This window comes from Arvicanthis niloticus, chromosome 18, assembly GCF_011762505.2.
Source record: "Arvicanthis niloticus isolate mArvNil1 chromosome 18, mArvNil1.pat.X, whole genome shotgun sequence".
NCBI lineage: Eukaryota > Metazoa > Chordata > Mammalia > Rodentia > Muridae > Arvicanthis > Arvicanthis niloticus.
The window spans coordinates 52,875,998-52,892,427 of record NC_047675.1 but is presented as its reverse complement, the minus strand read 5'-3'; the positions used below and the strand labels follow the sequence as shown (position 1 = coordinate 52,892,427).

General features: G+C 43.6%; 1 protein-coding gene across 12 annotated transcripts in view; it reads right to left on the bottom strand.

The window, feature by feature from the left end:
- Nucleotides 1-16,430, bottom strand: part of Pard3 (par-3 family cell polarity regulator) — a 551,101-nt gene that overhangs the window by 440,992 nt on the left and 93,679 nt on the right. For all 12 annotated transcript variants that reach the window (XM_034522100.2, XM_076916063.1, XM_076916061.1 and 9 more), the window contains one exon: nt 12,295-12,396. In XM_034522100.2, coding sequence (XP_034377991.1) covers nt 12,295-12,396 — 102 coding nt within the window. Of the gene's footprint in view, nt 1-12,294; nt 12,397-16,430 lie in introns of those variants that run through there.

Here is a 16,430-nt window from a genome sequence, read left to right as displayed (position 1 = left end):
AACCACCCTAAATTTCAGTTCCAGAGGATCAAGCGCCCTCTTCTGACCTCCAAAGGTACCAAAAATTATATATATATATATATATATATATATATATATATATATATATATGCAAGCCAAACACTCATACACATAAAATAAATACACATGAGGAAAAAAATAATTTTCAGATTTTGATGAGAACATTGATCATACATCCTGTAAGATAAACCTGTTCACCCAGCAAATTATTCCCACATGACTTTTAGTCTCTCATGGGGTTTTCGAGTTGTCGAGATCCCCTTCTGTGGGGTGGATACACCGGGGTGTCACTCTGTAGCCCTGGCTGACTTGAACACTAAGCAGAAAGCAGGGGCTACAGACTGGAACCACCAGAACCTCTTTTGCCTTTAATACATGATCTCAATTTCTTAACAAATCTGAGGGAATGTTGCAGTCTTCTAACCATACCATCTTTCCCTAGGAATGCATACAAATATATACAATGTATGCAAAATATATACAAAACAATTCCATTTCTATAAGCCACATGTTGGCTTCCAGGAGAGAAGCCATGCTCTGTAGAGAGGGTGCTTCATGCTTGAGAGAAATGGAATCTGCCTTTCTTTTCTGTCATTTGTCAATGGGACTTACTATCATAAACAAAATAGCTTATCTTCACATAGGTGAATGTCTCCCAGGCACCAGTGTCCTCATGCAACCTCCCAAGAGTCACATCTCATATTTGAGATGTACATTAACACCATTTTGCTAACAGCTCAGAAAACTCAATCATTTATGAGAGCATTTTTATAGGAGCAGGGCAACGCCACCATTACCACAGGATGAGGGATGAGAAAGCGTAGGGCAGGGAGCTAAACGTGGACTGCACAGTTCAATTAGCAAACCGGATTCTGACAGGACTGAAGGCCGACGCCCTGCCACAAAGCAACTAAGGGCTGCTTTCTGTGCACTCAAGTACTGTGACCGAAACTCCCAGGTGTCAAACGCCAGCCCACAGGCCTGCACACTTGGAGTTCAGCAGTTTCACCTCCTGCTTCTCCAAAGCGAAAGCCTCATCTGGCAGAATTGTCAGTGATGCTTCAAGGCTGGGCCTTGACCTCCTCAATTCCTGTTACATTCCATGTAGTCTAGGTAGATGGTTTAATTCTTTAAATAAATAAATCATAGGTTTTGGGGGTCATCAAATTACACGGATCCAAACAAAGTATTATCTGTAGAAATAAATCAGAGCTGCTAAAAGTATTTAACAGAAAAAAAAAAATGTGTGCTCTTGTGATTTCTACTGGAAGTTATACAATTATTTGTTTAAGATATTTATAAACATTTCATATAAAAAATTCATTTAACAAATAATAAGAAGGCTGAGGTTGTAGCTCAGTTGCTACATGTCTGGCATGCAAGAAGCTATCTGAACCACACCCATAATCTCAGAATTTGAGACGTATAAGCAGGAGGATTAGAAGTTGAAGGCCATCCTCAAGTCATATACAGTTTGAGGTCAGCATGAGTTACATGAGATTGTTTCTGACTTGCTTCCAGCATATAGGTGGCCTCTGTGACAGCAAGGGAAACAGGCAGGAAGAAGAAACTGAAAATGTTTGAAACTGAGCAGAACACACGCAGCACTGGCTTGGCAGATGCTGAGAAACTGATCTGCAAACCAGAAGACACCACCCAGCAAGGAGCCAGGGGCTTGTACCAGGGAAGCTTCACCACCAGCACAGCTGGGATGCAGACCAAGCCCATATTATTTGAACAGCCTAAGTCTACATATTCAGCTTACAAATAGTAAAATAAATTGTCGAGAAGGCATAGCTGCACCTACTTCCTATCATTTTCAATCAGCACCTTGAAAGCAGAAAGAGTACACTGTAACTATGAAATAGTGTTTCTATGAAAGTGAGCACACTGGTAAACTTTATTCCGGTATTGTGTTGCATGTAAAAGTTACCTAACGCTTTTTGCAGGATGCTTTGGTAACATTGATATAACCACTGAAGTCCTGCTTAGGGAGATTACACATGAGAAACTGGAAATCCTCTGGCAACATGGTTACTTGTGAGATACAAAACCTTGACACTTTGTGTAAGAAATAACTAGACACACAAATAACCTACACAGAACCTGGGAGCACAGCAAACATCAGTAAGACTGTGAAGAGAGCTGTTCAAATTAACTAGGAAGCTTTTTCCAAAGAATATAAAGAAATAAACACAGAGAAGAGGGAGGCTTTTCAATTCTCAAGGAAGTTTAAAGGGATCAGAAAGTTCTGTACCAACCTGCCTTTGGCTGACTCTTGAAGTAGCTCTTTTGAGGTTCAAAGACCTTGACAGCCGCAGGGCCTTCACTGAGTCCTTCCTGGAGGCACCAGAAAAGGAGAAATACTTCCCTGTACATTTCTGCCTGGCTTGGTCTGCCATTTCTAGCCATCAGAAAGAAGAAGGGAAAAAAAAAAAAAAGACAAGATGCCCCAGACTGCAAATCTGTCTACAGAACAAAACGGCTCCTCGATGTTCTCAAAACCCAAACATCCAGCCTACAATCTCCTAGGTTCTCAGAAAGGAACAGCCTCAAACACAGGAGAAGAGAGGCTCCAGTTCATCCACACAAGATCAATCCTCCCTGTAAGCTGGCCGAGACTACGAAGGGCAATGTGGATCTCAGATCACCCAGGGACAGGCCCCAAAGCACCAAATTAAAACACCCTTCACCAGTTAAACAGGCTTGGTAGTTGGTCAAGACTAACACTGGGTGTAGTAACACACCCTGGCAGTAACTACGTATGAGTAAACCCATCAGGGTCAAGGAAGTCTCTGGCTCATTCTGCAACAAGGCAGCAGGGCTTCAGCTCAGCGGCCACCTCACTGCAGAGCCTCTTCAGGGACTGCTGGATTTACGCTCTGAGACGGTTCTCCTCTTCCACTGAGGGAGTGAGAAGCTGACACTCAGATGCTCAAGTATATACACAGTACGAAGGGAAATACAGAATACAGGTCAGCAATTACAGCACTCCTAAGGTGAGATGGGAGGCAGAACTGGAATATCCCCTAAACTCACAGACCAGCTGGCCTGCTGTGGGTACTGTCTCAAACAAGGCAGGTAAAGGCATTTGCCAATGAGCTAAGTTCAATCTCTGGGATCCATATGGTGAAGAGAACCAACTCCTGCAAGCTATCCTCAGACCTCTATGCATGGGCTAATAGCAGAGTCTGTTTTAGTGTTTCAAGTTATTTCCAGAAAATGTGCATGAAAAAAAAACTAACAATTACATCCCTGTCTGCCTGTCTGTCTGTCTGTCTGTCCAACTATCCATTATGAGAGAACAGGAAAAGTTAACAGCATTTAACAGCATGATTCAGGGTTTTCAAATACTAAAAATATCAACTTGAACTCTCAGCTACCTTTCTCTTTCTAAAGAATACATACATTGGCATCACATTGGGAACTGTTACAAGCTAAAGATACAGAAGCCTGAATGTTTTTGTCCAGCAAATACAGATGAATTCCATTGCCTAAGTCCTCATGTAACTAATAGAAAAGTAACATTAGGCAAACTAATCACCTGCATAGAACAAATGGCCAGAAGAGCCTGGTTAACATTTGCTTCTAAGCCTTTGAGAGCTGGTGTTAAAGCAGTAACAGCACTGGTAATGGTGTTGGTGACCAATTTGCCAAGGGTGCCTGCAATTAGCCTTTCCCAAGACCAACCACAATCTAAAACAATTACATCAATTCTTAGACTTAATCATCACCCCCACTTACAGATAGGAAAACTGAGGCTTATACTGCAAAGCCATGGGGGGAGGGAAATAAGGACTGCGTACTTTAAAGGTAGACCATGTGGCTCAAGGCACCACAATACAAGGGGCCCCTAGTACACGAAGTAACACAACAGAACGCAGCAGTAAGCTTGCAATGACTAATACAGCTGCAAGAGTGGCTGTCTCCTTCCCTCTTGCCTGACTCGGTAGTGCCTGATAGCACTTCCACAGTTATCTCTGAGAAAGCTTTTTAATCTTCCTTTCCCCCCATACTAAGTCATACAAAAACTGAAAACACAAAAGATGTTGCTACCCTTAGCTATATTTAGTTATGCCTAATGCTTTTTTCCTACTGAAATTAGGCAAAAGTAGAATTGTCAAGGAAAAATATATTAAGGTTGGTAGTTCAAAGACAACCCCCCGCCACACACACAAGCTCTCAGAAAAACATTGTGCCAACCATTCTTTTTCTGGTAACTATAATTATTTCTGCTAAAATTAAACCATACCGAGGTAGAGAAATGGTTCGGCAATTAACAGCACTGGCTCTTGTAGAGGACCTGGGTTTGGTCACCAGCACCCACAGGGAGACTCACGGCCCTCTATACAAGCTCCAGGACATCTGAAGCCCCCTTGTAGCTTCTCCAGGCACCAGAAACGCATGTGGTGAATACACATACATGCAGGCAAAATACTCAGATGCATAAAATAAATTGAAATAAATTAAATTTCAAAATAAAATACATTTTTAAGGCATCAGAAAAATATTAGACTGTTGTCGTATAGTGATTTTAATGAGTTTACCCCTGTGTCATGAATGGACCTATGCTTGGTTTCCCCTTATCTAACACCTCACTGGGTCAGAGGCTCTCCAAGTCAGCAGAGTTAATCTGTGTTACCTCCTGCCTGGCACTGGCATCCGACTGCTTGGAGGCACTCCTGTCTTCATGGAATCCCCGCCCGCCATCTTTATGTTCCAGCCTCTATCAGCCTCTTGCCTCCTGGGAAAACATGCTGCCAATCATCTCAGACTTTGTCACTCATTCTTGACACCCACAAAAGGGTCTGTTTCTCAAGTGCAAATATGATCACCTCAAAACCCCTCCATTCTCAGTTATAACCCTAAAGCCAACCAAATAAAGGCTACACCGGATAGCATAGCTCATCAACCAATTTCCAAACTTGTGCCAGCTCACAGACCCAGAACTCCTTTAATGAAGGAAAGGCAGATCCCCTTAAGGAAGGACCTTGTTAACAATACCAAAGAGTTTTGACATTAGTCTACCGCCCTTCCTTCTTTGGAGGGCTGTATGGCCTTTCATTAGGGTAACTGTACCTTGTGGGAAAAGAAATAATCAGACTCCCTGGACCTACCGAGCACTAGTTCTTAAACGGGCACTGATTGTAGGAAACACCAAAAGGCCCACTGAAAGTAGAGGCCTGTCGATGGAGCTTTGACTGAGGTCTAAGTCACAATAGGTCCAGTGGGTCCCAAACTCACCCTGTGGTTATTTCCCCACTTCTAGAGTATAAAGTTGGGATAGTTACACTTAGAAGTTGACAGAATTCCCACGCTGGCTGCCTGACCTGTGGAAAACTCAAATGGAAGCCACTGGAGTTGCCTCTACCAGAGGAAATAGTGAAGCAAAACAATATCACAACCCTGGAAGAACTGCAGAAATTAGTGACAACATCAAGAACCTGAATGATACAGGAGGAGAGAACCCCATCGTGTCTCCCTTAAACTCTATCTGGCTATGCAGAAGACAGATAGATATAGAGAGAATATTTTATGTGCTGTATGGATTCATCACCAGTCAATTTAAAAGCCTATGGCCAAGCCGGGCGGTGGTGGCGCACGCCTTTAATCCCAGCACTTGGGAGGCAGAGGCAGGTGGATTTCTGAGTTTGAGGCCAGCCTGGTCTACAGAGTGAGTTCCAGGACAGCCAAGGCTATACAGAGAAACCCTGTCTCGAAAAAACAAAACCAAAAAAAAAAAAAAACAAACAAACAAACAAAAAAAAAAAACAAAAAACAAAAAAAGCCTATGACCTATGGCTTAGGCAGGAAATAGAGGTGGGACATCTGGAGAGAGAAAGAATTCTGGGAGAGAGAGAAAAGATGTGAGAAGAGCAAACACCTAGTACATGAGCACAGGTAACCAGCCACATAGCAGAATGCAGGCTAGAATAAATGGGATATTTTAAATTATGATCTAGTTCAGAGAAGAGCCTAGCTATATGGTCAAGGTATTTGTAAATATATTTTGAGTCTGAGTCTTATTCCTGGGAGCATGGAGCCAGGAGCAAGAAGCAGGACTTAACCTCTACAAATGGACCGTAGGGGATGACAACTGAAGGCCAAAAACTTAACCAAGTAGTGACTCCAACTGCAGCAACTGAGCCGGGCATGGTGAACTTACCTAAACAGATCTCCTGGAACTCAGCACACAGCTATTGATCTAGCAAATGCTTTTTTCTTGGTAAAGCAGAATACCTTTAACAATTTTACCTCCAGGGTATATTAACTCTCCAGCCCTGAGTCTTAACTTAGTTTGAGGGGCTTTGTCATTGTTGTTGTTGTTGAATTTTACTTTTTATTTTATGTGTATGAGTGTTTTCCTGAATGTATGTGTGTGCACAAGAAGGCCAGAAGAGGGTGCTGGATCCCCCACCCCCAATTGGAGTTGCAGATGGTTTGAGTTGCTATATGGGTGCTGAGCATTGACTCCAGATCCTCTAGAATGGAAGCCATTGCTCTTAACCACTGAGCCATCTGTCCAGCTCCAGTTTGAAGGGATCTTGATCTCCTATCTCCTCTACAAACTATCATACTAGTCCACTATATTAATGACATTATGCTGAGTAGATCCAGTGAGCAGAAGGCAGCAACCACTCTGGACTTGTTGGCAGTGCAATTGTATATCAGAAGAGGAGAAATAAGTCTAACCAAAATTCAAGGGCTTTCTTAGTGAAAATTCTAGGAGTCCACATATGTATGGCATGCAGATATATTCCTAATATGGAGAGTAAGTGCCGGAACCCTCCCACCATCAAGAAAACAGAGCTACCTTAGTGGGCATGTTTGGATTCTCAAAGTAGCAAATTCCTCATTTGGGTGTATTCCTCCGGCCCATATACCAAGTGACTCAGAAACCTGCTGGCTTTGAGTAAGGCCCAGAGTACCAACAAGTCCAGGCTGCTGTACAGGCTGCTCCACCATTTGGGCCATATGATCCAGTAGATCCAATGGTACCTGAGGTGGCAGTGGCAGATAGGGATGCTGTTTGAAAGCCTGCAGTGGCAAGACCCTCTGGGTGAATCACAGTAGAAACCCTTGGGATTTTATAACAAGGCTCTACCACAATCTGCAGTCAAGGGTTCTCCCCAAGGCTCTACCACAATCTGCAGTCAAGGGTTCTCCCCAAGGCTCTACCACAATCTGCAGTCAAGGGTTCTCCCCAAGGCTCTACCACAATCTGCAGTCAAGGGTTCTCCCCAAGGCTCTACCACAATCTGCAGTCAAGGGTTCTCCCCAAGGCTCTACCACAATCTGCAGTCAAGGGTTCTCCCCAAGGCTCTACCACAATCTGCAGTCAAGGGTTCTCCCCAAGGCTCTACCACAATCTGCAGTCAAGGGTTCTCCCCAAGGCTCTACCACAATCTGCAGTCAAGGGTTCTCCCCAAGGCTCTACCACAATCTGCAGTCAAGGGTTCTCCCCAAGGCTCTACCACAATCTGCAGTCAAGGGTTCTCCCCAAGGCTCTACCACAATCTGCAGTCAAGGGTTCTCCCCAAGGCTCTACCACAATCTGCAGTCAAGGGTTCTCCCCAAGGCTCTACCACAATCTGCAGTCAAGGGTTCTCCCCAAGGCTCTACCACAATCTGCAGTCAAGGGTTCTCCCCAAGGCTCTACCACAATCTGCAGTCAAGGGTTCTCCCCAAGGCTCTACCACAATCTGCAGTCAAGGGTTCTCCCCAAGGCTCTACCACAATCTGCAGTCAAGGGTTCTCCCCAAGGCTCTACCACAATCTGCAGTCAAGGGTTCTCCCCAAGGCTCTACCACAATCTGCAGTCAAGGGTTCTCCCCAAGGCTCTACCACAATCTGCAGTCAAGGGTTCTCCCTTTGAGAATCTTACCCTGCTATTGGTCCTCAGTGGAAACTGAATGTTTGACAATGAGCCACCGAGTGACTACGAAACCTGAACTGCCATCATGAGTTAGGTGTGATTTGATCCACCAAGTCATCAAGATAAATCTGCAAGGAAGCCATTTCGTCAAAAGAATTGGTATGTGGGTGTGACCGTGCCCAAAAAAGGTCCTGAGGATACAAAGAAAGAAAAGTTGTCCATATGCATGCCTATGGTTCCTATTCCTGCTACAATGTTCTAAGCATGTACCTATACCTTTATGGAGGATGGTATGCCCAATGATTGGTTGGCTGAAGAAGAGAAAAATAGGGTCTGGCTTACCAACAGTTCTGAATACTATGCAGACACAATGAAGATGTGGACAGCTACAGAGAACTATAGCCCCTTTCTGGGATGACCCTGAAGGGCTCTCGTGAAGAGAATCTTCACAGTGGGCAGAATGGCAGGGAATGGATACGGTCACACATTTTGCAATATATGTAATTAAAGGCTGACTCATGAGCTGTAACCACTAGCCTAGCAGACGGTCAGTAACCTGAAAAGAACCTGGCTGGTGAGAAGGACATTTGGGGAAAAGGATATGGACAGAACTGTCCAAATAGACAAAAGTTATAAAGATACATCTCCCGTGTGAATGAGTGTCCCGTGTGAATGAGTGCCCCGTGTGAATGAGTGTCCCGTGTGAATGAGTGCCCCGTGTGAATGAGTGCCCTGTGTGAATGAATGCCCCTTGTGAATGAGTGCCCCGTGTGATGAATGCCCCGTGTGAATGAGTGTTTGTCAAAAGGTGACTTCAATAAAAAAGGAGTCCAATAGCAAACAAATAGGACCAACCATTCTGCATGCACCTAACCTGTTTCCACAATCATTCCTGCCGTTGCCCAGTGGAACCAGAACAAAGCAGCCACAATGGCAGAGAAGGAGCCATAAGCTCAAAGCATAAACTTCCACTCAACGAGGCTGACCTGGCTAGAACTTCTGCCAGCAGCAGAGACCAAAACTGAGCTCCCAATATGGCACCATTCATCAGGGGTGACGAACTAGCCACTTGGTGTAAGGTTGACTACACCGAGACTACTCCCATCACTGAAGGGATAGATATGTGTTCTGGTTATGGATTTGCCTTTCCCACACATAGTGCTTCTGCCAAAACTACCATATGTGGCGTTACACAATGCATTGCCTACTGTCATGGCATTCCATACAGTGCTGCTTCTGGCCAAGAAACTCACATCATAGCCAAAGAGTGTGGCAGTGTCCCGAGGTAATGAAATTCATTGGTCTTGCTATGATCTTCACTATCCTGAAGCAGATGACTCGACAGAAGGTGGGGTGAGTGTTTAAAGTGACAGTTATAACACCTATTAGATGTCAACAGCCTAGAGGGCTGGAACAGGGTTTTCCAAAAGATACTATATGATTTGAACCAGTGGCCAATATATGGTACTGTTTCTCCTACAGACTGGACTCACTAGTCCAAGAATCAGAAACAGGAATCTTCCACTTGCTATTACCCATACTGACCCACTTTAAAAACTGTTTCCTGTTCCAGAGACTTTTTAATGCTCTGATGGTCTAAACCTTTCATTTTTAGTATGTGTGTTGGGGTTGGCGGATGGGGGCGGTGTCTTTCTTCCAGGAGACACAATATACATTCCATTGAACTAGAAGCTCAGACTTCCTCCTTGCCACTTTGGGCTTCTGATGCCCTTAAATCACGAGGTTAAGAAAGAAATAACAGTATAAGAAGGAATGGTTAATCCAGACTACTGGGGGGAAATTGGATTGTTTCTCCACAATGGAGAAGAAAAAAAAAATTGTCTGAGCACAGGAGATCTTCGAGGGCATCTCTTGGTGCTATCATGTCCTGTGAATAAAAGTCAATAGGAAAGCACGACAATCTAATTTAGGCGGGTTGACAAAGGGCACAGACCATTCAGGAATGAAAATATGAGTCAACTTCCCAAGAAAAGAACCAAGGCCTGCTGAGGTGCAGGCTGAGAGTGGGGGAAATCCAAGATGGGTGGTAGAGGAAAACCAGCAGAAAGACCAGCTAAGTCCACATGACCGGTGGCAGAAAAGAGGAATGTAACCGTGTTTCTCGCCTATGCATTCTGCTTTAAAAAAATTTTAAAGTGTGTGTGCATATATACACATAAATTGAGTAGATTTTTACGTTTTCTGTTCTCTTGTTTCTTTACCATGCAATGTAGCATCAATTGAAATAATATTAGCAGTTAAGTGTTGTGAATCTTTATTACCATATTTAAGTTATGAGACACTAAAAACTCAGCATTCCTCAGAGGCTCTGCCAACTACTTAGAGTATAGAATATAGAACATAAAATATAGAATATAGAATATAAAATATAGAATATATTTTAAGTATGCCTGTATGCATCAATCAAACAAGGAGTAGACTTTTGATGGCTCGTCTAGATTTCCAACCTGACTGGATCAACTAAAATGAAAGTCACTGGACACCTGCTTACTTGAAACAGGAAGACTCAGGCCAAATGTGGGCAGCACTTTCTAGTGACAGCTTTAAAGGACATGGAAGAAGGAAGCTTTCTTTGCTCTGGGTGTCCTCGCCTCACTCCTGCTGGCAAATTCACCTGGCCTTTTGCAACAGCACTAAAGCCAACCTCTTCATGTTTCCAATGCAGACTTAAGGCAAGCAACTCTCCAGGAATCCTCCAGACCTTCAGTCCCAAACTGGAGGTGCTGAGGCATACTGTGAGCTGAGCAACTACTGCACGCTCAGCCTCTCCAGCATCAGAAAGACACTATTGGGCTACCTGAACTGTACTGTGTAAGGCATGATAATAAATCCTCTCTCTCTCTCTCTCTCTCTCTCTCTCTCTCTCTCTCTCTCTCTCTCTCTCTCTCACACACACACACACACACACACACACACGTGTTCATTTAGAGAACCCTGACAAATACAGATTGTGGTTCTAGAGAAAGAGAATTTCTCTAATGGGCTTGGTGGTATCTGAAGCTGGTTCGCCAACCCTATAAAACCTGCAAACTGACCACAGCTTCACTACTCTCCAGATATCACTTGAGAGTAAGCACTGATACATGAGAACCCCAAATGAGAGAAATGGCCCCCCCAAGGAAACCAACATCAAGTCACAAACAGGCCTAAAAGATTTGCACTTTTTTTTATTTTTTTATTTTTTTTTGGACACAGTATGTTCCTGGCTCGTGGTAGCTACAAAAGACAAACACTATACTGACAGGTGCTGGCAAGTCAGCCCCCTTGAATTCCTCAACATTTGTACCTGAGATTCTTGCTTTTCTTCAGATTTCAAGAAAACAGGCATGGTTTCTGTCCAATTCAGAGCAGCCATAATATCAACTATCACAAACACAGGTTTGAGCAAGAGTCAGCAGCCGTGCTCACCAACCCAGCCCAGCAACAGCATGGAGGAGGGCGAGGCAGAGCATGCTAAGTGTCCTAACAACCTCATCCTCTAGCCTCCTAGAGTGGCCTGGCTGGTTTAATGCCCTGTGTGAACCCTGAAGTGTGATGAGGACATAGGGCTATCTCCAGCTGCCTCCACACAGCTGTGGTAACACAACTGAGTCTGAGGCTTTGCACCCTTGTGCAATTCCAGTTCAAGCCAAACACAGCGTGAGGTGTGGGCACGAGGCTTTATATCCAGCTCCTCTCATTGCCTCACTGCAATAAACAATCTGCTGGCGTCTATATGCGGGGCCAAGCACCCAGTCACACATCTTTATCATGCTAGGTGACACTCTCCTCCCATTCCTTCCAAGCAGGCGGGGGAAGCATGCATAAACTGGCTTGGGCTGCTATGGTTGTGATATGAATGTACTAGGCTGCCTTTAAGGTGGTAGTGAGAAGCCACAGACCAATGGTAGCAGGAGGGGCAGCTTCACAAGAAGAATGCACACACATTGCAAACATAAATGCCTAGAGCATGCACACTCATCTTGGAGCAAAGTCAGTGGCTCAGCACGGCCCAGTCATTACACAGGACCATCTCTGAGCCAGCACTGGTACCATAACTAGAAGATCCCACAAGATCAGAAACAAGAACTTCATAATGATGGACTTGTGCTGTTGAGGAAAAGGTTTGTTTGACAAAAACAAGGGGGAAATGGAAAAGAATACATGGTGGCGTTTACAATGTAAATGTTTCCGTTTAAAAATTCTAAAGCTAAAGTATGAAATCCCAATATCAGGAAAAGAATCACAGCCTGTCTGTCATCAGGGCAATGAGGAGAAAGCGGTGGCCCCGGGGGAGTTTTCATCTGTTTCTAGCACAGAAGGGAAGGGCTTCCTGCCACTCTCCCTTCATCCTGGAAAACTGCCATTGGAGCAGACTGCCCCAGCCATGAACTCACTCTGTCTTTGTCATCAGCAACGTCACAGAGTATGTCATCCAGGTCTAGAATCCCTCCATCTCCATGTTCCAAGCGATGCACCTGTATCCAGTAGTTTGGATCCTGAGCAAAAAGAACACAAACATCAGATACATCAACATCGCTGAAAGAAAATTTAAACTCAGTAACTTCCTGATGGTGAAAGGGAATGTCAATAATATTATAACCAATTAAAACTCCAGACAGGGCTCAACTCATGGTAGAGTCAGTCTTCCTCTTCCTCTATGAATAGGTCATTCATATACACTTCCCTTGGCTCCATATTATCCTTTTATTGTGACAGGAAATCTCCTGGCCTCAGAGACACTGATTTCTCTCAAGCAGATCAGACTTTTCATTGTCTGATATACAATCTATCCAAGAACCCCTGCAGAGCCATCTATAGAAACGCCTCATTAAGCCACACACATTCTGCATCTGAAATCTCACATTTGCTAATCTGCAGACAGCATGCTGCACACACATCCTGGAGAGCTATGTGCTCCTCTCAAACAGACCTGGACAGGTGGAACTATACTAGTCAGCACATGGACCAAGAAGGCTGTGGTGTGAGCTCTTTGTTTAAAAAGGTCAAACCCGGCCCATGTGCATATGTGTGTAAGACACTACTTAAAGCAATCCATCAAAATGTGCAATGCACGGTCTTTCTCTCCAAAGTGGAACTGGGGGAGAAATGACAAAAAGGATAGCACTTAAAATGTTTGAATATTCCTTATTGGTGTATTTAAACACACTCACACACCTTGGTTTCAAGTAATTTGAGAAGGGCACAGTTGCCCTTGAACTCTGATACGTGTGCTCATATGGAAATACAAAAAAATGTTACCTGTATGAACTGATTTTTCAAAAACGCAGAATTGCTACACAAAAGTCGCATTAACATTGATTTCAAAAAACACAGAATTGCTACCCAAATGCTATATTAATGCTCTGTTATTTCCTAAGGAGGAATGTTTGATACAATTTCTTCTTGAAGACAAAGGATAAGTGTGTTAGCAAAAACACAGATTTCACCAGATCTATGAGCCAAGACGTTGCAAGGTAGTGGCTGTTAGCCCTTCTAGGCTCTGCCCTATAGTTACCTGGCAACAGCCAGGTAGTCCTGACTCAGTATAAAAGAGGCTGTTTGCCTCCCTCCTCACTCTCTTACACACCTCTCCCACTTTACTCTCTTCCCTCTCTCTCCCTTCTTGCCCCATTCCCCTCCCCCCTCTCTCTCCACATGTTCATGACTGGCCTCTACTACCCCCCCTTCTCTCTTCCTTTCTCTGTCTCTACCCCCTCAACTCCCCTCCCCACACCCTAAATAAACTATTGCATACTATATCCAACAAATGGCTGGTACCTCAAGGGGAAGGGATACCTCAGCATGGGCCCACAGAGGCATCCCCTCCCTTGCACCATACCTCCCCTCTACCAAACATATTCTTGTTTCTCTTTCTTTTTATAAAACAACAGTGGCAGAGGTCAGCATTCTCTGGATGCTGCCCAGACTCATCTCTAACACAGGCATGCCTCAGATCCACTAATGCATGACATGTGCTACAGAAATGGAGACTCACTACCCTTGGCAGTGTTCAGGCAGAGAGACAAGCAGCTCAGACCTTACTAGTCAATAATATAAGCAGGGTCATGAAAATCACCTCAGATACGAAGACCTCTGTAAAGGGAACTGTTCCTCTACAGTGAAAACACACACATCACACACAGAGATACAAACTACACACACAAACATACCATATATACCAGATATATACAAGCATATACACAGACATATACACACAGAGCATACACAAACAATACACACACACACAAACACACACACACACACACACACACATTATGCTATTTTAGTTAGGGTTTCTAGTAATAATCAACTACCATGACAAATAGCAACTTGAAAAGAAAGGGTTTACTTCATTTATGTGTTCTGGGTCACAGTACATTGAGGAAAGCCAAAGCAGGAACCTAGAGGCCTAAATCGAAAGACATGGAGAAGGGGTGCTATTTATTGGCTACTGACTTGCTTTTCATGGCTTGTTCAGCTTTCATTTCTTATACCACTTAGGATCAGTCCAGAGATGGACTGCCCCCCGTGAGCTAGACCCACTCATATTAATCTCTAGTCAAGAAAATGCTTTATAGTCTTTGCCTACAAGCAAATCACATGAAGGCATTTTTCTCAACTGAGAGTCCCTCTTCACAAATTATTACAACTTATGTCAAGTTGACATAAAACTAACCAACACATATACCAAAATAAATATACACACCCCAAAGCATACATACATACATACATATAGACATACAACAGACATACACACTACACTACATATACATACACACATACAGACAGACAGACAGACACATACACAAACAGATACTCAGAGATTCAAACACATATCTACAAGCACATTCTTCAACTACGTGGTTTAACTGATCCCCTAATTTCACTGTCACCTGAATGGTACTTTTAAGACCACCATTTTGAATGTTTCAGAATTTCTTGTTTCTACCTTTGTTTGGCAGCCAAACTCACAAACCAAACCATCTTCCAAGATCCTAGTCTTTAAATCAAATGGAGTATTAACTAACTGTGTTAAGGAAATCTAGTATCTAATGTCCTGTGGTGAATGAGGAAAGGTGACCCTCAGCCATCACCTCCTGGCCAGTAAGGACAAGTACACTCTGCCCTCCACCGCTCACCCACACCCTGCAAGCACTAGCATGAACAAACCAGCTTAAATGGCCACTTCCACTTTTACATCATTTCTACATACACAAGCAGATGGCCCTCCAAAACAGCTCCCTGAACTTAACTCTTCGTACACCTATCTATTCCTGGATCAGCACCAAAGTTACCCATCTGAAATTTAAGAACATCTTAAAAATACCTTTAAGAAATCATATAGTTGTCAAAATAGTATACATAGTTATGGGGTAAATGCAACAGTACGGTAAGTACATGTTTAAAAGGGCAAACAAGAAGCCGGGCAGTGGTGGCTCACACCTTTAATCCCAGTACTTGGGAGGCAGAGATAGGTGGATTTCTGAGTTTGAAGCCAGCCTGGTCTACAGAGTGAGTTCCAGGACAGCCAGAACTACACAGAGAAACCCTGTCTTGAAAACCCAAAAAAAAAAAAAAAAAAAGAAAGAAAAAAAAAGAAAAGAAAAAAACAAACAACAACAACAACATAGCACACCATGTGTGGCAGTGCATGCTTATAATCCCAGCACTGACCACGGAGACCAAAGGATCCTCCAGGTTCCAAAGGCAGCCAGCCAGTCTATCCTAGATAGTGAACTACAAGCCAATGAAAGACCCAATCTCAAATCATCTGGATAGCATTCCTAAGGATAACCTCTGGGGTTGTCCTCCAAATACATGCATGATTCGTGCATAGGCATGGAAACATGCACACACCTATGTGCACACACATAAACATTGTCTTTAATTAATCACAAGCTTGCTGCCTCGAGCTTATCTCCTACAGTCCCACTGCAGTCAGGTTTCCCCTCATGACTGCTCTTCAGTCACCAGCAGCTTCTGCATCACTACATGCAACGGGTCCTTTTTTCAATCCTTCTGGGTGTGCCGGCAAAATCCCACACTGCCAATCACTGCCTTTTCTCTGAAATATCCCATAATTTTTTTTTAATCTTCTCATGAGCTGACCAAGGCTTTCTGAACATGAGACTTGTTGACTCCATATCGAGAGGAGCCCTGATTCAACAGTCAGATACTTATTATATGCATCAGGCTTTTATGTGCTCAATGAAGGGAATTTCAGAGGAGAGAGAATGAGTGCATGAATGACTCTACTCATTTAAAAAAAAAAAAAAAAAAAAAAAAAAAAAAGGTGAGAAGGGCATCTGAAATGACCTCCCTGCACAGCATGAAGACCAGGAAGGGCACTGGTAGTGGGGTTTTTTAATCGAGGTACCATTCTATATATGCCTGGTTTGTCTGAAACTATGTAGACAAGGCTGGGTTTGAACTGTGTAGACAAGGCTGGATTTGAACTAACTGTGTAGACAAGGCTGAATTTGAACTATATAGACAAGGCTGGATTTGAACTTGCAGTTCTCCTACATAA